General features: G+C 34.7%; 1 protein-coding gene and 1 long non-coding RNA gene across 10 annotated transcripts in view; one reads left to right on the top strand and one right to left on the bottom strand.

The window, feature by feature from the left end:
* The window catches only part of LOC120423345 (suppressor of lurcher protein 1), an 80204-nt gene extending 54691 nt beyond the window's left edge, over positions 1-25513 (top strand). For 8 of the 9 annotated variants that reach the window (XM_039587121.2, XM_039587117.2, XM_039587119.2 and 5 more), the window contains 7 exons: positions 9259-9407; positions 9511-9582; positions 21817-21982; positions 22049-22166; positions 22529-22618; positions 23336-23715; positions 25237-25513. In XM_039587121.2, coding sequence (XP_039443055.1) covers positions 9259-9407; positions 9511-9582; positions 21817-21982; positions 22049-22166; positions 22529-22618; positions 23336-23715; positions 25237-25358 — 1097 coding nt within the window. In that variant the 3' untranslated portion in view covers positions 25359-25513. The remainder of the gene's footprint in view (positions 1-9258; positions 9408-9510; positions 9583-21816; positions 21983-22048; positions 22167-22528; positions 22619-23335; positions 23716-25236) is intronic. The other variant, XM_039587122.2, reaches the window with a different exon arrangement.
* LOC128093199 (uncharacterized) lies at positions 21498-21962 on the bottom strand. The gene is made up of 2 exons (XR_008212321.1): positions 21823-21962; positions 21498-21687 (listed from the first exon to the last, which is right to left on the bottom strand). It is a non-coding gene; the product is annotated as an uncharacterized LOC128093199 (long non-coding RNA).
* Positions 25514-27478: the final 1965 nt, after the last annotated feature.

Raw genomic sequence — 27478 nt, 5'->3', positions numbered from 1 at the left:
TACACATGCTGATTTCTTTTGGTAACGATTATCCCATTCCTTGCAAAGTTATGGAAATCGTCATTAATCAATGATTGCCAACTAGGACGTCAATGGTTGTACCACAAAATTATATAAATTTTGAAACACATTTGATTTAGACCGAAAATTCTTTCAGTGGCTTCAAGAAGGCAACAACCTGCACATGCTGATTCATTTTGGTGCAGAAATTCGTTAAATTGAATTAAATACAGAGAATTTTAGAGTGATGATCAATTTTCTTCGAAAATGATCAACGGCTTCACCTTAATAATAATAATAATTCAAATTAATTGACACTTCAAGAGTTCTAACAAACAAATTGCTTCAATCTTAAAAAACGCATATACTCAACTTTTGAACAAGTATTAAATCGTCAAAAAGTATTGGACGAAAGAAGTATTAAATATATTTAGGAAAATTTTCGGTTTGGTGTTTTATCATGTGTTTTGTGACTTTACCTATGTTTAAATAAATATATTGGGAACCAATTTGGTCGGTTTTCGACTAAACTACATTTTAAAGCAAAAAAAAAGTCTGCAGTGATTATTGGTATGTCCTGCTTATCACTCCAAAGTTTTAAATCCTGCACGAAATTCTCATGCAATGCGAGAGATAATGCTTAAATTATCTGATTAATATGGTTCTTTTAGAGAGAACTTTGTCCAAATTTATCATCATGCCTATCTGCTTCTTCAATTCTGTCTGAAAATTAAATTTTTGTGTTGATTTTCCACGAACTTGAGTTCACCCTTCGTGCATTTTTTTTTTTTTCAACTGACCAGCGAAAATGAGAGTATGTTTCAACGAAATTCGCTGCAATTATAAAGCAAAATCCATTTTCAACAAATTTTTGATATTGAAAAAGAATGGGAAAGAAGAACTCTTAAAATTTAATGTTATGTTAAGGTTGGAAGTGTGACTTGTTTTATTTGACTTTGCCAGTGTTTTGAAAAATGTCATTTTTAAAGTATGGCCGTGTGTCTTACTAACATTTCCTCTATATTATGTGAAAATAAGTATGCAGTATTTTTTAGGTGTACCACACGATGTCCCTAAGCATTTTTTTTACAATTTAAATGATAATGGTTTCGTTCTGTAGTAAGAAATGTGCAAAACAAGTAAAAAATTGAAAAAGTGTCTGTAAAAACATGAACAAACTAGATAGGCAAAAGGTAATGATAGGAGGTGGTAGAGTAAGCCAAATACTTTCAGAAACAAACATAAACTTAACAAAATAAATTCAAATTAGGGGAAATATACCCTTTCTCAGCCTATTTCTATTATCAGCCTATCAGCACTTTGATCGTGAATTACAGCTTTCATAAAGTGTTTTTGACTGTTCCAAAGTAACAAATAGCTCAAATAAAAGTAAGCAAGCAACTCTGCATTGTTGATGAATCTAAAAATGTTGATTTAATAGCGGAAAACTGCAAAAGTGATGAGAATTGGTCGAACGGCTTAGAGTGATTAAAATTGGTATATTTCCCCTAAAATACTGAAAATGAAAAAAGAAAAATATAAAAAAATGATCTCCTGAACACGGGAAAAATAAAAATCATGTAAAAACTAAATTTTGGCAGCTGAGGGTTATGAAAAGGTAAAACACCAAATATTTTTATTTTTCCGAGTTTAGGAGGTTATTTGTCAACTTTTGTTCTATAAAAAACTAAATTTTTCTTCTGTTGTTTTAAGCCTAGTTTAAAATCTCTAATCAATATCTTTTGATTATTTTCTTTTGACGTAGACTTACGTCTTTGTCGAAGGTACTGGGGTGTCATTCCAAAAAACCCGGGCCGAAGGCCCTGGATTACTGCGTCATCCGTCAAACGCTTATATCTTCCTTCCCTCTAATCGAATCGACACGATTTATGTGCCATTCGATTCGAAAATTATTCAGCAATTTGCTATAAAACTTTCATTGTTGGCAAAATAGTTTAACTATTGAAACAATTGAATGTTTTAAAATGTTTTCAAAATGCACAGATTTTGCAAGCAAAATGAGCGCTTCCCACTCACGGACGGGAATGTCAAGTACCTATTTTGAGGGGAAAATCATCCGAGCAACGCGACCGAGTGTCGGTCGCGAAAAAGGAGGGGAAGTAGCGGGCCGAAAGGCTTTATAAGAACGCGCGCCAGAGCCCATTTTATCATTCACGTCTCAGACGTCGGACCGGCAGCAGCAGCAGCAGCAGCAGCAGCAGCAGCAGCAGCAGCAGCAGCAGCAGCAGCAGCAGGAGCAGCAGCAGCAGGAAAGCTCAGCCCAGAGCAGCAGCAGCAGGAGAGAGACCAGAGCAGCAGCAGCAGGAGAGAGGGACCAGAACTGGAAAAGAAGCGCGCATCGCCTTCTCGACGTCACCGTCAGCCAGTTGCCTCTCGATGGCCGGACCGTTTGGATCTTTCGTGGTTGCCGTGGTTCGGAGTTGCCTCACTCCCCGTCCCTCGTCCCACCCGGGACGAGGCATCAACGAGATGAGGCGCGCGCCTGCTGCCTTCCGCTGAAGAGCCTCTCGTGGGTCAAGCCGTGGTTGTGAAACAACAACTAGCTCGTCGCATTCGCGGCGAGCGTTTCTGAAAGAATTGCGTCGTGTCCAATTCCAAACTGTTGAAAGAGTTGCCCTCATCCCTCGTTCCTCCCGGGACGAGGCAGCGAGCTAATTTGAATTTAAATTTCAGGAACAAATTTTGGTCTGGGGGGGTGACGGAATGCACAGCTTTCTGAGGCTGCTCTCGCCCCCAACCCCTCCCCCCATTCGGCTCGCTAAAATTCCTTCGTCTCTTTCTTTTCTCTCTTTGCCGTTCGAATGGGTGTTCCGTCCAATTAGGGGTCGGCACGGGTCTTGGCACTAAGGGATCATTTGGATGTTTCGACTGATTTCTTGCTCACCAAAGTCGATTTCCTGGCATTGAGTGAAACTTGGTTGAACAATTGTTCTAATGTGGGCATTGAGGGGTACCATTGTATCGCTGAGTTTAAACGTGCCAATGTAAGGGCCGGGGGGGTTGCAATATTCCAGAAAAATTCGTCTTCTTCGACGGCCATGCCTCACGATCTTGAGCAGTTAAGTGAGGAACATGATCCAATTTTACTCGAGGCTTATTCGTTTGGGGATATTTGTGCCACAAAAGTTTCAGAAAATGGGATTCAAACATTGTTTGTTGTTGTGTATATTTCGCCAAGTGCAACATACAAACAGAAAATTTCTTTCTTGATCCGGAATTTGTTCTGGTATGCAAAGCAGGACATCCGCATTGTTGTGTCTGGGGATTTTAACATTGATATCCTCAAACCGGAAAATTTGAAATTTGTTGATTTTATGAAAGAGTACCTCAAGCTTGATCTGCTTTCCAATCCTTTACAGACAACGACATTTGGGCGCACATGCCTTGACCTTGTTTTTGGTAGAAATGTTCTAACACAGTCACGAAGGTATGTTTCGTATTTTAGTTATCATCGGCCGATTTTGACTTTGGTTGATACACCAGCCTAATCTAAATTTCGCACCACATCATTCGCAAATACTACACGCTTTCCTAAACAACTTTGTCGGTTTCGTATCCATCAACAACGCCAGCACCTGCAGCATCCACCGCGGCCTATCACCCATCTGGACAGAACATCTCCCGGCTGCAGCCTGACGCCAAGATCGAGCCTGATGCCAAGACCGAGCCTTGCGACCAACGCCACCATCCAACTCTAATCGGTCCTTTTTAGGGCCACCAATTTTCTCACGAAAGAGTTCTTCTTGTTCATCATTCCCACCAAACACTACATACAATTTGAAAGAAAACCACCCCGAAATAACGCCCTTAGCTGAATTCCATCTCCCATTCATGATCATATTCCGTAAATCTATTTAAAGAATATAGCTAATTCTTCAAATTAATATATGGAAAACCCACATGTCCACATATCTAAATTTTACGTAAGTCTACGCCATTCCGGTTATGTCTGTGACATAACTACTTTGACTTTTTTTAATAATTTTCGTTTTTCGATTTTTTTTAATGTTTTGATTTTTTTTTATATAATTTTAAACCATTAACTTGAAATCTCTTCTAGCCCAGAGCAACATCGAAGTTTTTAAATTTTACATCAAAGTTTTTTTTATTACATAAAAAAAATCGTGATTCGACTATCCGAATAGGGGTTATTCATTGCCATTTCACATAGCAGTTGCCCCGAATTTATAGCAGACAGTTACACACTTTTTGATATCAAACATAACGGATTTGCTTGTAATCATTACGAGTTATCGCGATTTTACGAAAAAAAAGTTTTGAAAAAGTTACTTTTTTTGATTCTTTTTTTTACGTTGTTCGTGTCCGTCGCGCGTAACTTTAACAGCCATGCTCAACAACGACCAACTTTTTCAAAGCTTTTTTTTTCGTAAAATCGTGAAATTAGCCTGCAAAGTTACAAAAAAATCGAAATATCAAAATGAAAAATTTTGTTCTTGATGAAAAAATTACCCTTCTGGATTAATGCAGATTCAAAAAAAAATCAACTTCTTTAAAATTGACAGGCTCAAAAAAAAATACAGTTGAGTAGCGAAAAACTGCGAAAAAAATACCTTCTTTATATTTTGCCTTCCTCACTGAGGTAAGGCTATAATCCTGCTCGAAAAATGAACTTTTGAAATACAGCTCGTAGACCTATATTCATGTATACCTATCGACTCAGAATCGAAAACTGAACAAATGTCTGTGTGTGTGTGTATGTGTGTGTGTGTATGTGTGTGTGTGTATGTGTGTGTGTGTATGTATGTATGTGTTCAAAATTCTTGCCAAGTTTTCTCAGCGCTGGCTGGACCGATTTTGATCAAACCGGTTGCATTCGACTTGGTTTAGGGTCCCATACATCGCTATTGAATTGTTTGAAGTTTCGATAAGTAGTTCAAAAGTTATATATAAAAATGTGTTTTCACATTTATCCGGATCATCCGACCCATCGTTGGTTAGGTTATCGAAAGATCTTACCAACGAGTCCAAAACATTGAAGATCTGGCAACCCTGTCTCGAGTTACAACCACTTAAGTGATATTGATGCACTTTTTTGAAGCCGGATCCCACTTAAATGTAAGTAAACTATGTCCGGATCCACCATCCGACCCATCGTTGGTTAGGTAATCGAAAAACCTTTCCAACGAATCGAAAATATTGAAGATCTGGCAACCTTGTCTCGAGTTATGATTACTTAAGTTATATGTGTGTACGTTTTTTTCTGGATTCAAAAAAATAGCTGAAATATGTGTCCAAACCACTCATATTACCCATTGTTGGTAAAAAGTGAGGAAGGCATCAACCACATAGGTGGATTAAGTTAGTTTTTTAGATGAGATTTTGGACGGTCCCTAAACTGACCAAAATGAATGAAATTTTGATGACTATCAACGAGTTGTTTCATGTTCGAGTTAAAACTGAGTGATGCTTTGGAATAATCATGGGCGGTTAGAGGGTTTAATATATACAAAATGTTTCAAAATATGATTTAGAATATGACTAAAATGAATCTTTTTGTTTTAATTTTGTAGCATATTAGGATGGCTCGAGATGGTCGATTTTTCAGAACATGTGATTTTCGGTTGCTTTTAGGCCCCTAAATAAGTCCCCAAAATTTGGGAGCGATTAGTTGCGTCCACACTTTGCGCATTGCATTTCAATTTTGTATGTGAATTAGTATGGAAAAACTTTCTTTTTTACATTTTGATTTTTATCATTTTTATTTTCCACTAAGTTTTTCAAACCAACACAATAGCGTTAAAATTGAGAAAATTCTCTAAAACTTTCCCGAAGAAAGTATTGTTCTATCTTGCTCCTGTAAAAAAATACAGCGTTATCAAAACTGGTCTAAAACGTGATTTCCGAGTGAATCAAAATGTAACAAAGAGGGGTTTTCCATACTTATTTCCATAAAAAAATTAAATGAAATGCGCAAAGTGTGGACGCAACCAATCACTCCCAAATTTCAGGGGGTTGTTTTGTGGCCCAAAAGGCATAAAAAAACTTTGTTCTGGTTTGATTTGATCAATTAAATTTTGCATAAAACGACGAGCCAGTCAAATACATATATAAGTAATCAACGTATGGGTCATCCCTTCCCAATTGACCTCGCGTCCAACATCGACCTTCTCCAAATCTGCTCATGTTTGACATGGGGGACTAGAATACAATGGCATACTCTGAATTGACGTAGAGTGTTGCCAGATATGAAAATTTTGTGCTAGCACTTTCGAGTAAACTGACAATTGCATTCGATTGCTGAGAGTTTTTTTTTTTTTTTTTTTTTTTTTTTCATTAGATTAAATCAAAACTTCAGGAAAAATCAAATTTATTGAAAATTAGGATCGTTTCCAAGGTTCCTAGGTGCCACCAGAAAAATCAAATTCGTAATTTTTGTTAACATAAACTTTTTAAAGGGTTAAAATTGATGGAAAATAAACATTATCATGCATGTTTCTATTGTGAAAGAATTTGATAAAGTTATCACCAGTAGATGCGATCTAAGAGGTTTTTCAATAAGTGATTGATTCCCTCGGAGATTATCATTACTAAAAATTTAAAAATTGCATTTCTCAAACTTCTTCGCAAATCTCAGCCATTCTACGCCCCAACAATCTGTCACACTTCCTTCACTCTCAATTCTTGCAAAAACAAACTGTCCATCTCAAATCTAGTTGGCCGGCTTGACAGGAATTCCCTCTGGCTCGGAACGAGTCGGCCTCGACGCTGTCCCGAACTGGTCACTCAACTTCCGAAATATGAAATACTTGACAAGGTTTATTGATCTTCGCTTTTTTTTGAGGTGTGCGTCGCCATTTTCAACAATAGAAATAAGTCATATTTTTTAAGGTCGTCATTTCGGTTCGAAAAAAAAAGGAAATGAAAAACCATTCACGAAAAACATTTGCTGCGTGGGATTTTCACGATCATCAAAAGCTTTTTGTCTTGAACTTCTGACGTAAGTCTACGTCCGCTTAGGTCAGAATGTTATTTTAAAATTTGAAGAAAAGTAACCTCAACCAGCATGAAGACCTTCGGGCCACGCATGACTCTCATTCTAATCCGCACCCAAATTGATTCATATTTCTCGGTGAAGGCTAACTTTTGAATAAAAAAGAAAAATTAGGTTATCACCAACCATTCTCAAAGTGATAGCCTAAAAATAAGTTTTTTGTTTATCTGAAATTCCGAGTCTCGTCAGGCGCGGCCGTGCGTTGATTGTCCGCCCGGCTCAGGTTCGATCGTAAAACATTTTGTTTCTGTTTCGGATAACACAAGAGTAAATTTCAAAAATAAGAGTTCCTTTCAAACAAGCCAAGAAGTGGTGGACAGGACAGGATCGCTATTTTTACCGCCGGGTTCTGCGCTAGTTATTATTATCCTTCTGTTGGTCGGATTTCGAGACACGAAAGTCTCCTTCTCTCTCTCGACAAATTTCGAGGTTAGAATCACGAAAACGGTGGGTACTCACTCACAGTCAGTGTACCCCGTTGATCAGTGAACTCGCGTTACGCCGTCAACGGTTCATGCGTCATCGGAGATCTAGTTGGCCGCGGTGGTGACCGAGACTTTCGATTTTCTCCCCAAAAGGTGTGATCATCGCAGCGGGCCATGCCAACGACGAATGGCGTACTTTGGTGAACTTTGTTTGCGACTTGTGGAGAGCCATTTTTAGACAACAACGGACTCAGTGGGAAGGATTTTTTTGGACGATGATGAAATGTTTTGAACAAAGATTTCAGTTTGTCAAACATTCAAAAGAATGTTTCGTTTGACAGCAAAATCGATTTAACGTTACCTGAATGTTTTGACTTTGAACGCCTGCTTGGACTAGTCAACTGTCAGTTAACCCCGATAAAATGTTGACAATACAAAAGTTTTCCGACTATTCCCATAGTTTACTCAAAACGGCAATGGAATTAACCCACAAATACCAAGTTCATCCACAATTCTACAACTCGAAAATTAGCATATTCCCATGTTGACGTTGGCACGTTACGTTACAACGCTCGTACGAGCTAAATTAACCCACAAAATTTCATCCAGAGAAGTTCCACGGCATTTTGCATTCATACGTGTTTGTAAACAACTCGAATCCAACTGCGGGAAGATTACAAACTTGGCAATGATGCGGTTTTGCCTTTTAATTAGTAGGGTAGTGGCGGCTATTGTTGTCATTCAAGTCGAGTTTGCAAACAAATTTTGCATTTTATATCTAAAAGGCACAAAAGCTATTTAAACAAAGACCTTTTGCTTACTGTAATTTTAGTGAAAAGGGTACATTTTTTGTTTACAAAGCTTATGTGCCCATTTGAAATGTTAGGATCTAAATACCGAATATATTTCTAGATTAAATTTTCAAAACAACCTATCCCTCATGGGTTTCCTATGCAGATAGGACCTTTTAAAAATTTAATCTAGATTTCATCGATTGAAATTGAAAATTTTAATCATCGGAAGGGGATGAAAATAGGTCTTTCCCCCCAAGAATCTGCAACTCGTAGCATGCCAAGAGCCCAAAAGTGCAAAGTCGGCCATGTTCAACTGTCAAACGGCAGTGCAAACAGCAGGCCACGGCGATGACAATTCTCCCCCCCTTCTCTCGCAATAAGTTGGAAGAAAGGGAACAACTTTCGACGGAAACAATGAGCGGCAAGGGTTTATCTTTTGGCGGCCCTTGGGATAGTTTAATTAAATCGTATCTAATCTGGAAAGTTTCGGCAAATCCCCTTCCCCCCACTGCGATGTGCGGAAAACCACTTGACAGTTGGGAATCCTCCTTCTGGGAAGATTTTCCCAGGAGAATTTCAGTGTTGTGGGAAATTCCATTAAGCTTTGTTTGACTCTTCTTGGGGGTATCTTAATACATTTTGGGTTCAACATTCCGCTAGGGCATATCTTCATTGTAAACAAACAGTATATCCGTTTCGCCCCTTCTGAAAAGGGACGTTTTAGCAAGTTTGTAATGTTTGTTATTCAATAAAAGCGTAAAAACTCCGTTCAATATTGACACTCTTCATATTAAATTAAGTTCCGATCATACCGTGCTATTTTGACACAGTTTGACGTCAACAAAAAATCACAGTCACGCCAATTTATGACAATTATTAAACTCTTTTAGAACACTTTTTTTTTAATTTTGTTTCTTACAAAAACATAAAAACATGCTCAAAATGAGGTTAGTAAACAAATTGTCAAAATTTTATCTCCACCCTTCTTTCCTCTCCCCCTCTCCAGATTCCGACGTCCGCAACGAGACCTTCAAGTCCAGCTGGACCCGGAACGGCAGCATCGCGCCGTCCCACTCGAAGCACTCGGGCCTGTTTCCGTCGGTCGTGATACGCCGGTACGAGTTCACCGGGGAAGATACCGCCGAGCGGATCCAGGTAGGCGTTGGTTTTTGGTTATTTTTGGTTTTGTCATATTGTCCCCAAAGGTGATGATTTATTAAAATGATGACTCTTTTTTGCTGGTTTGTTTAATTTGCAGATTGTTTTCTCCGAATTTCGGTTGCCCTCCAAGCTGGAGCCGAACGAGTGCGGCGAGATGGACATTTTGCTGGTAGGTTACGTTTTAAATTTTACATAATAACTCAAAATTCAAATGGTTGAATAGGGTCCTAAAGCCCTATGTAAATTTTTATGTACAACAGTAAAAAAACACGCTTAAAAATCACTTCTGATCACTTTTTTTTTATTTTAATGCAAAAAAATAAATTGACAAGACAACATTTTTTCGATGGATCAACTATGGTCCCCTTGGAACGAGCTGTCAAGTAGGACCTTTTCTGTCAAGAAGGGCCACGATGTTAATCCTTTGCGGTCGTACAAAGGGTCATTGTACTCAGAAAAATAAGCTTTATCGTTGTGAACAATAAATATCACAAATTTAAGCATCATTTTAGAACCCAATTGACGTCATTGGTTCATCTTGCTTAAAAACCAAATAACCCCTTTTATTTCACCATATGTCTTTAAAAAAAATTGCTTAAAAACAATAAATTTGATTTTTTTTTGGTTTTTTTGTTCGTCGCAAAGCTGCGTTTTGTATTTTTTGATTTTGATGAAACTTTGGTCATGCCATTCCCTATGTTAAAAAAAAGTCATTTGGCATACATAGTTTTTCATGTCTCCGTAAAATTTTGGGGCTGGTTATAAAAAAAAAGGAAATGGAAATGTAAGAAATTATGTATCATAAGAAGGGATTTTCTGATCGAATTGGTGTCTTCGGCAAAGTTATAGGTTATAATTAGGACTTTTTGGAAAAAAATTGTGAATTTGCAATCGAAAAGTGCTCATATAGCTACTTTTAGACATATTTTTATCTCTCTTCGTTTTTTTAGTTTGCATTTTAAAAATACTTCTTGAATGAAAAGCACCCCTGAACAAATCGTTTTGAACAGTTGAGAAAATTTCCTACAATTTTTTCTCTGGAAATTTTGCTTATTGGGCTATTAAGTTCTAAGAAACAGGCCTCACAAAGAATTCGAATAGATGATTGTTTTTGAAGTGTCACAAAATTAGCCATAATTTTTCAACTGACGGTATCTCGAAAAATATTGGTCCGATTTTCAATGTTAAAAAATGAAACTTTAGCTAAATTTTATGCTCTGATTTTGAAAAGGTCTACAAATAGATAATTTTGACAGTCAAGTTTGAACCAAATTATATTTCTTTTTAAATATTTTTATTTAAAAGATCAGAAAATTTCCGAAAAGTTTCATTTCTATTTCTGTCATGTCATAAAAGCGCGCTCCTTCTGACTAGTGCGTCCATTCCAAGGATTTCCCAGGATTTTTCGAAAACTGCAAATTAATGATTCCTGGGATTTTTTCTATTGTGTCCCGGTTTTCTCGAATTTGAAAAAAATAATACATATTTTATTCTGGAAATCCAAAATTGGTTGTGAAACAAAGCCGCAAATTCCCTTGCTCTTTAAATATATTCTATTTTATTTTTTTATATTTTCAAAAGATTGGTTATCAATTTTCACATTTACGTAAGTAAATGTTTTAATTTAAATTTAAAATACATTTTAGGTAGAAATGTAACGAATGAGGACAGCTGATGAAGCATTTTTTTTGCACAATGATTTGATGTTGGAACAGGACAACAAAATCAGCAATCCAATTTCCTGATTTAAATTCATTTTTCAATAAATTTTTGATCTTTAAACAGCATTGGAACGACGAACTCTTAAAATTGTAGAAAATTTATGGGTTGGTTTGTTGTATGTGACTAACATTTCCTATATTTTAATTAAAAAGAAGTATGCAGTAATTTTTGTGGTGTCCCAGACTATGCTTGTCTCTAATCTAATCTAATCGAACACAAGCGCAGCCAGTCCGAAGAAAGCATCCTGGAAGAACTTGTGGTTTCACAGAATCAACAGGGGAGGAAGGATGCGTGGACATACCGTACCAAACGCTCCGAATAAGTTGGGTGTGATGCGTTAGTGTAATTTGGCAATTATTTATATTTTTAGGGGGGAAGTGGAAATGGGAAAATTGGGGTTGGGGAAATTGGGATTGGGGAATGGGAAAGTGAGAAAGGGGTAGGAGGGTTATTGAATTCATAATATTATATTATAATAAAGGGGAATATAGTCAAATAGCAAATAATGATGGAAAGCTCTCACCAAGGAACAGCAAATCTTCAAAAGACACAGCCAGGTGGGTGGGGTCCCGATCGTCAGACCCTAAATTCTTGATAAAAAACAGACCTCATCTAGCCAAAATTGCCATTTCATCCGACGACGACACTTGAGGAATTGAAGAGAGCTGGTCCAGATAATCGCGAAAGCTCCGCTTCCAAAACTTCCATTGGTCATCATCAGAAATTTTTCGTTGATCTTCATAATGTTAAAATATTTTTTTTCACAAAAAAAATGGGTGAAAAACCGACAGCTAAAAATTTTCGTTTCCGACTATGTCCCAGACTATGCTTGTATGCATTTTTTACAATTTGAATGATAATGGTGCCATTCAGGAGAAGAAAATGTGGAAACAAGCAAAAAATTAAAAAGTGGCTGTAAAAACATGAAAAAATTAGATAGGCAAAATGCAATGATAGGAGGTGGTAGAATAGGCCAAATGCTTCAAAAAAAAGAAAAACTAAACATGATAAATGCCAATTCAAATACTAAAAATAAAACAAGAAAAACATAAAACAAGATAAGTAAAGTTTTTCGTAGAACAAACGTTGCTCAAAATGAACACGGTAAAAATAAAAAAAATGCGAAAAAAAATTTGGGCAGTAGAGGGTTAAGTAAACAGTATTTATTCAGACTGCAGCCCTAAATATCCCCTGTTTTCGGCAGTGACTAAAATGGAGATAACAGATAATTTTCAATAATTTATTTTGGTTTTATTTAGTTAAATGAAAAAAACTGCAGGCTGCAGAGTCAGGCTCCGGTTTTCTGAATTTAGCTGACTCCTGCCCAACATTTTCACAATAATGCAAAAATCTCATCACATATGCTCGAAAAACTAATAGGTTCTCTTAAATCTCTTGAACCATGGATGAAAAAAATGTCAACGAATTGGACGAGACTTAAAAATAAGTAAAATGGTAATAAAGTTTTGAGAGTTGAACTGCCTGATGAAAAGTTTTTTTTTCGTGTAAATTTTGTTAATAAATCCTCCGGGATTTCAGACATTTTCGACTCCGACTCCAACTCCAGCTCTTTAAAATTTAGCCGACTCCGACTCCATTCGAGTTTTGACGACTCCGACACCCCGCCCCCCCCCCCCCCCTCCCTTTTCACGCAAGGGAATGCATTTTAAATGTTTTTAAGTAGAGACCCTAAATAGGGAGACTGGCCAGACTTTGCTAAATCGATCTGGCAACGTATTTTTTGTGCTTGCCAACACTGCCAAGTTGGGCGTAAAGGCAAATGTTCGTTTGGATACGTCAAACTTGTGTCTGTTTGGGTACGTCAAATTCACATCGACCAGTCTCCCTATTTAGAGTCTCTAGTTTTAAGCTGATTGTACCTCAAATTACACTCTCCACAGAAATTTCATCATGTGAACCTTGGGATAATCAAATTACGATTTTTTTTGCAAATCTAGACTTTTATGTAAAGGGACCATCCATAAACCACGAGGAAACTTTTTTGAAATGTCAAACCAGTGGACAATTTCCATACATATTGCGCGTATTCCCGAAAAAGACACGCGGCATACCAGCCTCGAAACGACGCATTTTGGCAAATGCGCGCTGTCAAATCCCATACTGTGCGTTTTGTTTTTGTTGATCTTCTTCTTCGAATCGCATGGCATTGTTGCCGGGAATGTTTTTTATTGCACCAATAGTGCAGAAAATCGCTGGCAAAAGTGTCTGCGGCACATTCTGAAATGCCGCGCGGCGTGTACATTCGAGAGAAACGGACAATAACAAATCTTGTTAGTCGCTTGTTTTTGTTTCCATCAAAATACTTGTTACTTTACACATCCACAATCAGTACCATTATTCAATGCACCCAGTTAGTTCACGTTATCGCTCTCCTACCTGCTTGCTTCGAAAATCTCACCCTCTAAGCAAAGCACCCTCTTATCCAATTCCCCGCCAAAACCAATCGATCTCCGACGCGGCTACCTTCTGAATCCAGCGTTGCTGTTGAAACAAGAACCATTTCCCCAGAAAAGCAAGCCATGATTTCACATTTCTCGCACGGGTGAAGAAACATGAAACCCACCCTCGCACCGCTTGCTGAGCTTTCTTTTCCCCTTCTGGCACCGCTCAAATTAAGTCAGTCGTCGAGAATTCTTCAACTTCTTTGTACTTTCTTACTTTAGTCGAAGTTTTTCCGCTTGAAGCCAACTTCATTTTGGCACGAATTTTGAACGGTTTGAAAAAAAAAGGTGAAAACTTTTCGGTCAAAATAACACCCCTTTGAAAAGTGGTGTTGAAGAGGGAGGTCGGTACTGCACTTGGGGAAATCCATTTCAAGTAGGGTAGGGGGGCGCGAAACGACTTAACCATTAATAAAAGTGTTGCGCAAATGTTTGGCTGGGCGGGAAACTTTTCGAGCTTTTGGTGGTGGGTCAGGAAAAATCAAACAGTACGTGAGCGAATTGTAGTGTGGAAGGAGGACGGGGGAGGGCAAATTGAACAAGAGCAAAAAGTTCCTTTTTCAGTTGCAATCGGTTTGAACGTGAAGTGAAAGAGAAAATTAGATTAACCCCTCTTAAGGGAATGTTCTGATATTCCGAAATGTAGAACTTCAACAGTTTTGTTGAAAAAGCTAATTATTTTATGTTTTATTCAATTTCAACTTTTTTTTTACTTTTTGTATTTATGCACTTAAAAAAAGATGTTCGAAATGCTTTTGACAGCGTTGCCATTCTTAAGGATTGTTTTTTATGTAAAAACTGAAATTTTTGGGTTCGTTTTTTTAATTTTTTTTTTTGATTGAAATTTCATGATTTTTTTTAAATGACAATATCGTGGTTGTTAAGGGCTAAGAGCGTGCCCAGAATCAATTTCGAACTCTGCGGTAATGAATCGAAGCACTTGAAATTTATTTTTTGATTCACTTTTCCGATTGAAATTCCGTTTTCACCTCGAAGAGGTGGAGTGCCCCTAACCCCGTTCGGAAAGTGTGAAATGGTCCAATCGAGCCACGTTCGTGACATCGTAGCCCCGGAATCCGCTTTGAAAAATTCAACCTCCCCAAAAAGAGGTGCCCCTCTCAAATTTCCATACAAGCTAGAACATTCTGTGGATTTCCCAGCGAGAGCCCAGAATCCATTAATAGATAGTCAACGACGAATGTACGTGCCTTTACTGTTGCTTCACTCTGTGTCGTGGAACCTGATCCACCTTTTGAGGGTTTAGGGGGAGGAAAATGTGCGAATCTTTCTCCTCTGAAGCCGCAATGGAGCGGAGCTCTAGATAGCATTCATGGAGTGACTCTTTCACTCTATCTCGTGTGAGTTTGTATGTGACACTGGTACCTGCTGATGTTGCCTGCGGGGGAGGAATCCCCACTCTGATCCAAAGCAGGGAAATTTTCATAATCCTGTTGCTTTCGTCTAGCTTGAAACGAAATCATGGTGGGGTTGATGCATACAAAAATACAAAAATGACAAAAATGACAAAAATGACAAAAATGACAAAAATGACAAAAATGACAAAAATCAGAAAAAGGACAAAAATTACAAAAATGACAAAAATGATAAAAATGACAAAAATGACAAAAATGACAAAAATGACAAAAATGACAAAAATGACAAAAATGACAAAAATGACAAAAATGACAAAAATGACAAAAATTACAAAAATTACAAAAATTACAAAAATGACAAAAATGACAAAAATGACAGAGATGACAAAAATGACAAAAAAGACAAAAAATACAAAAATGACAAAAAATACAAAAATTACAAAAATTACAAAAATTACAAAAATTACAAAAATTACAAAAATTACAAAAATTACAAAAATTACAAAAATTACAAAAATTACAAAAATAACAAAAATTACAAAAATTACAAAAATTACAAAAATTACAAAAATTACAAAAATTACAAAAATTACAAAAATTACAAAAATGACAAAAATGACAAAAATGACAAAAATGACAAAAATGACAAAAATGACAAAAATGACAAAAATGACAAAAATGACAAAAATGACAAAAATGACAAAAATGACAAAAATTACAAAAATTACAAAAATTACAAAAATTACAAAAATGACAAAAATGACAAAAATGACAAAAATGACAAAAATGACAAAAATGACAAAAATGACAAAAATGACAAAAATGACAAAAATGACAAAAATGACAAAAATGACAAAAATGACAAAAATGACAAAAATGACAAAAATGACAAAAATGACAAAAATGACAAAAATGACAAAAATGACAAAAATGACAAAATTGACAAAAATGACAAAAATGACAAAAATGACAAAAATGACAAAAATGACAAAAATGACAAAAATGACAAAAATGACAAAAATGACAAAAATGACAAAAATGACAAAAATGACAAAAATGACAAAAATGACAAAAATCACAAAAATCACAAAAATTACAAAAATTACAAAAATGACAAAAATGACAAAAATGACAAAAATGACAAAAATGACAAAAATGACAAAAATGACAAAAATGACAAAAATGACAAAAATGACAAAAATGACAAAAATGACAAAAATGACAAAAATGACAAAAATTACAAAAATGACAAAAATGACAAAAATGACAAAAATGACAAAAATGACAGAGATGACAAAAATGACAAAAAAGACAAAAAATACAAAAATGACAAAAAATACAAAAATTACAAAAATTACAAAAATTACAAAAATTACAAAAATTACAAAAATTACAAAAATTACAAAAATTACAAAAATGACAAAAATGACAAAAATGACAAAAATGACAAAAATGACAAAAATGACAAAAATGACAAAAATGACAAAAATGACAAAAATGACAAAAATGACAAAAATGACAAAAATGACAAAAATGACAAAAATGACAAAAATGACAAAAATGACAAAAATGACAAAAATGACAAAAATGACAAAAATGACAAAAATGACAAAAATGACAAAAATGACAAAAATGACAAAAATCACAAAAATTACAAAAATTACAAAAATGACAAAAATGACAAAAATGACAAAAATGACAAAAATGACAAAAATGACAAAAATGACAAAAATGACAAAAATGACAAAAATGACAAAAATGACAAAAATTACAAAAATTACAAAAATTACAAAAATTACAAAAATTACAAAAATGACAAAAATGACAGAGATGACAAAAATGACAAAAAAGACAAAAAATACAAAAATGACAAAAAATACAAAAATTACAAAAATTACAAAAATTACAAAAATTACAAAAATTACAAAAATTACAAAAATTACAAAAATTACAAAAATTACAAAAATTACAAAAATTACAAAAATTACAAAAATTACAAAAATTACAAAAATTACAAAAATTACAAAAATTACAAAAATTACAAAAATGACAAAAATGACAAAAATGACAAAAATGACAAAAATGACAAAAATGACAAAAATGACAAAAATGACAAAAATGACAAAAATGACAAAAATGACAAAAATGACAAAAATGACAAAAATTACAAAAATTACAAAAATTACAAAAATTACAAAAATGACAAAAATGACAAAAATGACAAAAATGACAAAAATGACAAAAATGACAAAAATGACAAAAATGACAAAAATGACAAAAATGACAAAAATGACAAAAATGACAAAAATGACAAAAATGACAAAAATGACAAAAATGACAAAAATGACAAAAATGACAAAAATGACAAAAATGACAAAATTGACAAAAATGACAAAAATGACAAAAATGACAAAAATGACAAAAATGACAAAAATGACAAAAATTACAAAAATGACAAAAATGACAAAAATTACAAAAATTACAAAAATGACAAAAATGACAAAAATGACAAAAATGACAAAAATGACAAAAATGACAAAAATGACAAAAATGACAAAAATGACAAAAATGACAAAAATGACAAAAATGACAAAAATGACAAAAATGACAAAAATGACATAAATGACAAAAATGACAAAAATGACAAAAATGACAAAAATGACAAAAATGACAAAAATGACAAAAATGACAAAAATGACAAAAATGACAAAAATGACAAAAATGACAAAAATGACAAAAATGACAAAAATGACAAAAATGACAAAAATGACAAAAATGACAAAAATGACAAAAATGACAAAAATGACAAAAATGACAAAAATGACAAAAATGACAAAAATGACAAAAATGACAAAAATGACAAAAATGACAAAAATGACAAAAATCACAAAAATCACAAAAATTACAAAAATTACAAAAATGACAAAAATGACAAAAATGACAAAAATGACAAAAATGACAAAAATGACAAAAATGACAAAAATGACAAAAATGACAAAAATGACAAAAATGACAAAAATGACAAAAATGACAAAAATGACAAAAATGACAAAAATGACAAAAATGACAAAAATTACAAAAATGACAAAAATGACAAAAATGACAAAAATGACAAAAATGACAGAGATGACAAAAATGACAAAAAAGACAAAAAATACAAAAATGACAAAAAATACAAAAATGACAAAAAATACAAAAATTACAAAAATTACAAAAATTACAAAAATTACAAAAATTACAAAAATTACAAAAATTACAAAAATTACAAAAATTACAAAAATTACAAAAATTACAAAAATTACAAAAATTACAAAAATTACAAAAATTACAAAAATTACAAAAATTACAAAAATTACAAAAATGACAAAAATGACAAAAATGACAAAAATGACAAAAATGACAAAAATGACAAAAATGACAAAAATGACAAAAATGACAAAAATGACAAAAATGACAAAAATGACAAAAATGACAAAAATGACAAAAATGACAAAAATGACAAAAATGACAAAAATGACAAAAATGACAAAAATGACAAAAATGACAAAAATGACAAAAATGACAAAAATGACAAAAATGACAAAAATGACAAAAATGACAAAAATGACAAAAATGACAAAAATGACAAAAATGACAAAAATGACAAAAATGACAAAAATGACAAAAATGACAAAAATGACAAAAATGACAAAAATGACAAAAATGACAAAAATGACAAAAATGACAAAAATGACAAAAATGACAAAAATGACAAAAATGACAAAAATGACAAAAATGACAAAAATGACAAAAATGACAAAAATGACAAAAATGACAAAAATGACAAAAATGACAAAAATGACAAAAATGACAAAAATGACAAAAATGACAAAATTGACAAAAATGACAAAAATGACAAAAATGACAAAAATGACAAAAATGACAAAAATTACAAAAATGACAAAAATGACAAAAATTACAAAAATGACAAAAATTACAAAAATGACAAAAATGACAAAAATGACAAAAATGACAAAAATGACAAAAATGACAAAAATGACAAAAATGACAAAAATGACAAAAATGACAAAAATGACAAAAATGACAAAAATGACAAAAATGACAAAAATGACAAAAATGACAAAAATGACAAAAATGACAAAAATGACAAAAATGACAAAAATGACAAAAATGACAAAAATGACAAAAATGACAAAAATGACAAAAATGACAAAAATGACAAAAATGACAAAAATGACAAAAATGACAAAAATGACAAAAATGACAAAAATGACAAAAATGACAAAAATGACAAAAATGACAAAAATGACAAAAATGACAAAAATGACAAAAATGACAAAAATGACAAAAATGACAAAAATGACAAAAATGACAAAAATGACAAAAATTACAAAAATGACAAAAATTACAAAAATGACAAAAATGACAAAAATGACAAAAATGACAAAAATTACAAAAATGACAAAAATGACAAAAATGACAAAAATCAGAAAAAGGACAAAAATTACAAAAATGACAAAAATGATAAAAATGACAAAAATGACAAAAATCACAAAAATCACAAAAATCACAAAAATCACAAAAATCACAAAAATCACAAAAATTACAAAAATTACAAAAATGACAAAAATGACAAAAATGACAAAAATGACAAAAATGACAAAAATGACAAATATGACAAAAATGACAAAAATGACAAAAATGACAAAAATGACAAAAATGACAAAAATGACAAAAATGACAAAAATGACAAAAATGACAAAAATGACAAAAATGACAAAAATTACAAAAATTACAAAAATTACAAAAATTACAAAAATTACAAAAATTACAAAAATTACAAAAATTACAAAAATTACAAAAATTACAAAAATTACAAAAATTACAAAAATTACAAAAATTACAAAAATTACAAAAATTACAAAAATTACAAAAATTACAAAAATTACAAAAATTACAAAAATTACAAAAATTACAAAAATTACAAAAATGACAAAAATGACAAAAATGACAAAAATGACAAAAATGACAAAAATGACAAAAATGACAAAAATGACAAAAATGACAAATATGACAAAAATGACAAAAATGACAAAAATGACAAAAATGACAAAAATGACAAAAATGACAAAAATGACAAAAATGACAAAAATGACAAAAATTACAAAAATTACAAAAATTACAAAAATTACAAAAATTACAAAAATTACAAAAATTACAAAAATTACAAAAATTACAAAAATTACAAAAATTACAAAAATTACAAAAATTACAAAAATTACAAAAATTACAAAAATTACAAAAATTACAAAAATGACAAAAATTCCAGGTCAACTGGGTACACTTTTGGACTCGACCTTCATCGATTTGGACCAAACTTGGAGGGATCGTTCATCGATCGATAGTTTACAGGAATCCCAAGTTTGGAGCTGATTGGACCATCCCTATATTTTTGGCACAGCCCTCTTTTTGACAACTTTCTAAAAAACTTTTTTTTCTTTTAATCATAACTTTGCAACTATTTGGGCAAAAGACTTTCTACAGGTTGCATTTCAATGCACTAAACCCCCGGTGGTTGGTCTTTTTTTCGTTTGACACTTTTTTAGTTTGTACCCCGTTGGTTGGTCAAAGTCAAACTAAAAAGTGACGAACTGTCACTTTTTACACGGCGCTCACGAACACTATCAAAACAAACGTTTGGTAGTGTGTGTGAAATCCGTGTAAAAGGGGTGTCAAACTAAAAAGTGACCCCGTTCGTTTGACAACAGTTAGTATCAAACCATCGGGGTTTGAGTGTATAAGAAAATTGTCCAAGGAATTCGATGAAAATAAAATGTTAACCCTTAAATGCCCCCTAATATTATATTTTAACGTTTTAAGTTTTAAAATTCAGTTTTGACCAATTCCTTATATTTTTATTTTTTTTATTTTATCACCATCGTGTTCCCCAGACAGTTTTACATAGTAATCAATGTAAACCTCAAACTAAAATGAACTATTGGAGAGAAACAGCGATTTTACTGAAAAAAAGTTTGATTTTGCGCAGCAATCCGAAGTGCATGGTGTACTTTTCAACAAAAAGGGTGGAATATATAAAAAATACGGGTCTAATACTTTGAACAAAGAACTCCCATGCCAAATTTAACGTGGAATAGCTGAAAATGAAAATGAAATAAGAAAATTATTTCAAATTTCGATTTTGTTTCACTCTATCAAACACACCGTGAATTACCGCATCACTATCATTTCTATGGAAAAGAGATAAAGAAGCGAACGCGTGCGCCCTATTTCCCAAGGGTGATCGGAATGTGGCGGATCAAAGCAAACTTGGACACTGGAAAAAAATATTTGTTTTCGGATGAAACTTGTTCTGTTTTTTTTAGTAAATTGAGGATTTCACATTTTTCCAATAAGATCAAAAAGTTGTTTAAATTGTAAAATTAATTAAGTTCCACCCCCATCGGAAGCACACCGGAAAACTACTCGGTGGCCAATATTTGCATATTCCCGCACATTTCCCGCGAGTAGGTGGTGCCCAGCTGCAACTCCAACATCCAAAACGGAGAGCGACAGAGTAATGTTATGATCACACGTTTTCCACTCGTTCTAATCCGGAACCACTTCGGTCGGTCGGTTCCTCTTCCCATCCGGAACGTGTCCAATTCGAGTGAAAATGAGCTTTCTGGAGCCACCCGCCGCCATGTTGATTCAGGATTACTAGGGAAAAGGTGGGAACGAGCTGGCGTTAATCACTTTGAAGCAGATTGCTTGGATCGCACACAGCGGATTTGCAACGATAATGACAGTTCTAGCGAAATGCCAAAGGAGTTTATTTATTTATTACAGATTTACTTCAAAGTGGACGGTCGAGACGAGGTCGTGGAGACGCTCTGCGGGGACACACTGCCCAAGCCAATCCTGTCCAACGGGCCCTGGCTGATGCTGGAGTTCCGGAGTACCTACAACAACACCGAGAACAAGGGATTCACGGCGGATTTCTCCTTTGTGACAAGTGAGTTGCGCCGTTTGTTGACAGTTTTTGAATCGAAATTTTGACAGTTTGGCTTCTCTTTGACAGATTACGGCGTCACCACGGGCTACCAGCCCAACAAGACGGACTGCACGTTTCACTACTTCAAGAACGCCTCCAGCCAGGGCTGGATCCAGTCGCCCAACTTCCCGGGGGCCTACCCAAGGTCAGCTTGATTTATTACAACAACAACAACAACAGTAGAATTGTGTAACCAAACAAACTTCAAATGCCACACTAATCAAAGCAAACCGCGCGCTCGTTCGCTCGCATCTCAAACGATTCAAAGATGGCGGCTAAAAATAACCCACTCAAAATCACGCTCACAAATTCACCGCGGAACGACCATCAAATGTCACTTTCGATCCATTTCGGTCATCTCCCGAGAGAAAAGCGATGAAGAAAACAAAGAATCATTGACAGTCATTATTTGCTTTTGTCTCGGGTGTCATTTTCAAGGTGGCTGACTGCCGAAATTGAAAGTTGTTTTCCCCTCTTTTTTCTTTCTTTCTTTTTTTTCACTTGCAGGAACATCCGGTGCAATTACTTTTTCTACGGGGATCCACTCGATTATGTGCTGATCCGGTTCACCTACTTTGACATCGAGGGAATTCTGCCGTAAGCGATACGACGCGGATGATGATAATGATAATCGCATCCGGTTTTCATTGCCGATGCGCCATTATTTTTTTTTGTTTTTTTTTTTTATTTTATGTTGGCCGGAAATGGCCTACTGCGAGTTCATTTTTATCGGCAAAAATTTGGAATACATAATTTGGTTGATGGAATCTTCTTTTGGTTTTCGTCAATGTTGCCTAATTTTGATTGCATTCATTTCAAAGTTATTTTTTCTATCATTATGCCAACATTTGACCTATGCTGACACTTGACCTATGCTGACACTTGACTTATTCCGACACTTGACTTATGCCTACACTTGACTTATGCCGACACTTGACTTATGCCTACACTTGACTTATGCCGACACTTGACTTATGCTGACACTTGGCTTATGCCGACACTTGACTTATACCGACTCATGACATATACCGTCAATTTTCTATGACAATAATGCTCAAATAAGGCTTTTGAAAGCAAGACTCTTGATTAACTTTTTTTAAGTCCTATTTTTGTAATTTTCTACAAATGTGTTTGTTGCGACAATTTGCCCTGTTTTTTTCGAACGGAATTTCTTCCCGACTTCACCCGAAACGATGCTCATTTGTCTCTTAGTTTGTTTGTCTTTAGCTCGTAAAATTCGCCAAAACATCGATTCGCACTCACGCACTTATTTACACTCGTTTATTTCCTCTCTCCCCCCTCTCCCCCTCCCAGTTGCGACGAAAACTCGGCCAGCGACACGGTCGAATTTTCCAACTTTGTGACGCGGGACCGCAAGTTTGGCCTCTACTGTGGCGCCCGCCGCGACCTCATTGTGCGCTCGGACGGGCGCTTCTTCCGGGTGACGCTGGCCACGAACGACCGGCTGGACGGGACCGGCTTCCGGGCGCTGTACGCCTTCGAGAGTACGATCGCGGCCTCGATGGCCCAGGGACCGGGCAGTGGCGTCGGCGGGGTTGGGCTCGTCGGGGTGGTGGGCGCGGCCGGAGTGCCCTATCTGTCGCACCATCAGTACCACCAGATTGCGACGACGGAGCGCAGTGCGGCCACCGTGTCCAAGATGGGCAAGAGTGGAGCGGGGAGCAGGAGGAAAGGTAGGTGTCTGGTTTACAGTAGAGGCCTGTTGACAACTGTCACTTTTTATACCACTCTCACGAACACTTTGAAGCAAGGGAGCGTTCTTTAAAAAAGTAACGCAAAAAATTGCTTAGTAGATTTTTGGTTTTTTAGAATTTTGAACTGTTAAAATGTTAAAATGTTAAATTGTTAAAATGTTAAAATGTTAAAATGTTAAAATGTTAAAATGTTAAAATGTTAAAATGTTAAAATGTTAAAATGTTAAAATGTAAAAATGTTAAAATGTTAAAATGTTAAAATGTTAAAATGTTAAAATGTTAAAATATTAAAATGTTAAAATGTTAAAATGTTAAAATGTTAAAATGTTAAAATGTTAAAATGTTAAAATGTTAAAATGTTAAAATGTTAAAATGTTAAAATGTTAAAATGTTACAAATGTTACAAATGTTACAAATGTTTAAATGTTTAAATGTTTAAATGTTAAAATGTTAAAATGTTAAAATGTTAAAATGTAAAAAAAAAATTAGATTTTGTAATTTCATTTTGAAAGAATAAGATGTGCGTTTTAAGCCATTTTTGTACGTTTTACACAAAATCTTCTCAACGTGTAGCATTTAAAAAAAACCTATTTTAAGAATCAAGCTATAAAAAACAAATTGCAAATTTATGCCAGCGTTATATAAACAAATCAGCATTGCTGCTGGGTCACAACAACCCATGCCACACACATACGGTCTTATTTAACCACATGGCTTCTTTTGATTTCTTTACTGAACCAACATAAATTTTCATTTCGAAAAAAAAACGAAAAAGCTTCTTATCCTTCTCCTCTAAGTAAAACCTTAGTAGGCCTCTGCCACCAAAGTTTTTCTTCTCAGTTTCGCGAGTAAATATTGAATCCTAACCTCATCGAATCGATTCCAGATTACATCGCCTCGAAAAACGCGTCGCATAAATTTTAATGTTTCGCATAAAACATGAGCAGCAGCAGCAGCTCGATTTTCAGAGCAGAGCGCGCTGGGTGGATAAACTTTTCGCGCTAAGCTGGTTGCCTAATGGCAGGGGCAAGGGAACGTGGCCAACTTTGCCGGAGAAGGGTGTGGCGTGAGAAGAGAAGTGTTTTCAATTGCGCCTGAGCTGCGACTTGGTGCTTTTTTTTCGATGGGATAAATCTAAATCTGGTGCGATAGGGTGGTTAACCATCAATCGCAGCACATTTTAATCGTTTAATATATTTTGTCTCTTTGAACCACCCTATCGCGATTTCCAAAACAAACATTTGCCATGCAGAGCTCGCAATCCCCAAACGCTCTTGCGTGCTTTACATTTTGAATTACTTTTTGACTTTGAGTTTGTTCCGCTTTCGAGCTCAGCACATCGATTTTGAATTCGATTTTTTGCCAAACAAACCAACAATTGCCAACGTTACCCCAAACCATCCCCATCTCCTCCTAAATTCACACTATCCCGCACAACACAAGCACACTCGCCAGACAGGCGCAACCAGAAAATAATAAAATTTATTTATTTATTCACAGAAATCTGCTCGAATGCCGCGTGCTGGTTTTGGTTAGTTTTTGTTGCAGCCACGGCTCTAAACCGATCACAGCTAGCCATGGTGACGACGACGGCGATGGCCACGTGGTTGTTGATCATCTAGCAGCCCCATGCTGGACGGTTGCTTTGATTGCATCGCGGCATTGTGTCATCGATACCGAGGGGGTCGAACTGGACCCCATCGCTCGAGGGGACTTTCATATCGTGCTGAATGTTGAGTGTGATAAAAAAAAGTGGAAATAAAAGAATAAATCTAGATTAGTTTTATTTGTTTCATCGTTCATTTTCGTTTCGTCGTGAAGCAGATGATCCCTTATTTTCCCTTTCTGATTAGTGAGAAACAGAGTCAGTAAATAATTAAAATGTTAGACGAGAGTTTTCTACATGGATTAAAAAAACGAGCGGTATACAATCTGTGCAGACAGACAGCAGTATTTGGCGGTGTTGACGGCGAGAAAATGAGAAAAACCAGCGAAAAATTTCTCCCTTTCAGCTCGTGAACATCAACTGAGATAGCGAAGCGGGTTTAGTTATGGCCGGTGGTTAAGATAATGGAAGTTTTTGCAAAATATAGTTCAGACTCGAAATCCGATGCCCCAATTATCCAATGTTTCGATCATCCGAAGTTCGATTATCAGAAGGTTTGTATGGGACTTTGGATAATCGGATCACGATTTTTTTTTCTTTTTCTTGTTTTAAACATCACATTCGAGTTCTGCGACCCCGTTTAAGTCAAATTTGAATAGTTGATTGCAAATTAAATAATAAAATGCATTTTTTATTTCTTCAATATTTCGTTACCGCCATCGTAATGGCCGCCATCTTGGAATTAAAAATTCTAAATCTCTTTAGCGTAGTTTGGGGGTCATAAGCTTGTGAATTAAGAATAAGACACCGAACAATATTTTTTTTCTTGATTCGATTATCTGAAGTGAATTTTTTCCGAGGCCTTCGGATGATCGAGTCAGCACTGTATTTGAAACGTGAAGTTTTTTTTTCCCAAAACTTGGCGAATGTTTTAGACCATGTTTAACACTCAAACGCTCGGGTAGTCATTTAACCCCTATTTTTTTTTTCTTAAAAATCTCGTAACTTTTCATAGAATTGACCAATTTGCATGCTTCCGGTTGCAAAAGATCCAGATTTGTCTATATTCAACTGTCAGATGGGGGACAAATATGGTCCACTTTTTCCGGAGATATTCCGGATTCCGTTGGGGTACCTCGGCCCTGCTATATGGGTCTTTGGTCAATATAACAAAATCTATTTCGCAGAACAATGCATGAAATGATACAAAGCTACAAGATATCATTCTAATACATCATCCTGCAAAAATAATTGACATGGTCAAGACCTTTGGGCACCGGAACAGACATATTTTGAGCCACTGTTGTCATATTTTGAGCCACTGTTGTCGATAAATTGTAAATTATCGAATAAGGGATTTTTTGAAAAAAAAAAAAAATTCAAGAGTTACGGAAATTGCTTTCCGCATAATTGATCGACGCCATCAAAATCGTCAGCACAGCCGACAACAGTAACCTAAACTGCGAACAAAGCTAAACTTCGTTTACCTCGCCGCGATTAAAGCAAGTAGCTCGGTTAATGCTCAGTAAGCAAAACCTCAGTACCTCATGTGTGAGGCTCTGGGGGACTTTTCGATTACAATAAAATCAGAACGTTTTGGACAGTCAAACTAACCACATCGGCGTTATTAATTTCGAAACATCTCCCCTTCTACCATGGACGTTTTATAACTCAAGCAAAACTGATATTGCAACATTTTTTAAAATAAAACCATATTCGCAAACGAAAAGTCATTAAATTAATTAAAGTAATTATTCAACCCATTTTAGCCTGAATTTCTTTTAATATTTTATAGTAGTTGCCTGCAAAGTTTTTTAGATTACTTGATAGGAAATAGTCAGAAGAATTACTCACATTTTTTAAAGAAATTAAGGAAAACAATATATTTATTAATGGTTGTGTACATTTTTTGATATTTTTGTTTAATTGATACATTTTTTAAGATAAGGACAGTTGAAAAAAAAAACTTTGGGGAACAGCTTCTAATTCTATCGTGCCTCTAATGTCAGCACTTTGACGTTTAATTACAGCTCATAAAAAGTGTTTTCAACTTAAATCGAGTGATAAATAACTCAAAAGGAAGTGAGCAAGCAAGTTTCTATACACAGATTTGAAAAATAAGCTGTGGGTAATTCT

The sequence above is a fragment of the Culex pipiens genome, chromosome 1, assembly GCF_016801865.2.
Source record: "Culex pipiens pallens isolate TS chromosome 1, TS_CPP_V2, whole genome shotgun sequence".
NCBI lineage: Eukaryota > Metazoa > Arthropoda > Insecta > Diptera > Culicidae > Culex > Culex pipiens.
Note: the sequence above shows the minus strand (reverse complement) of the source record. Positions and strands in the feature narration are given on the sequence as shown.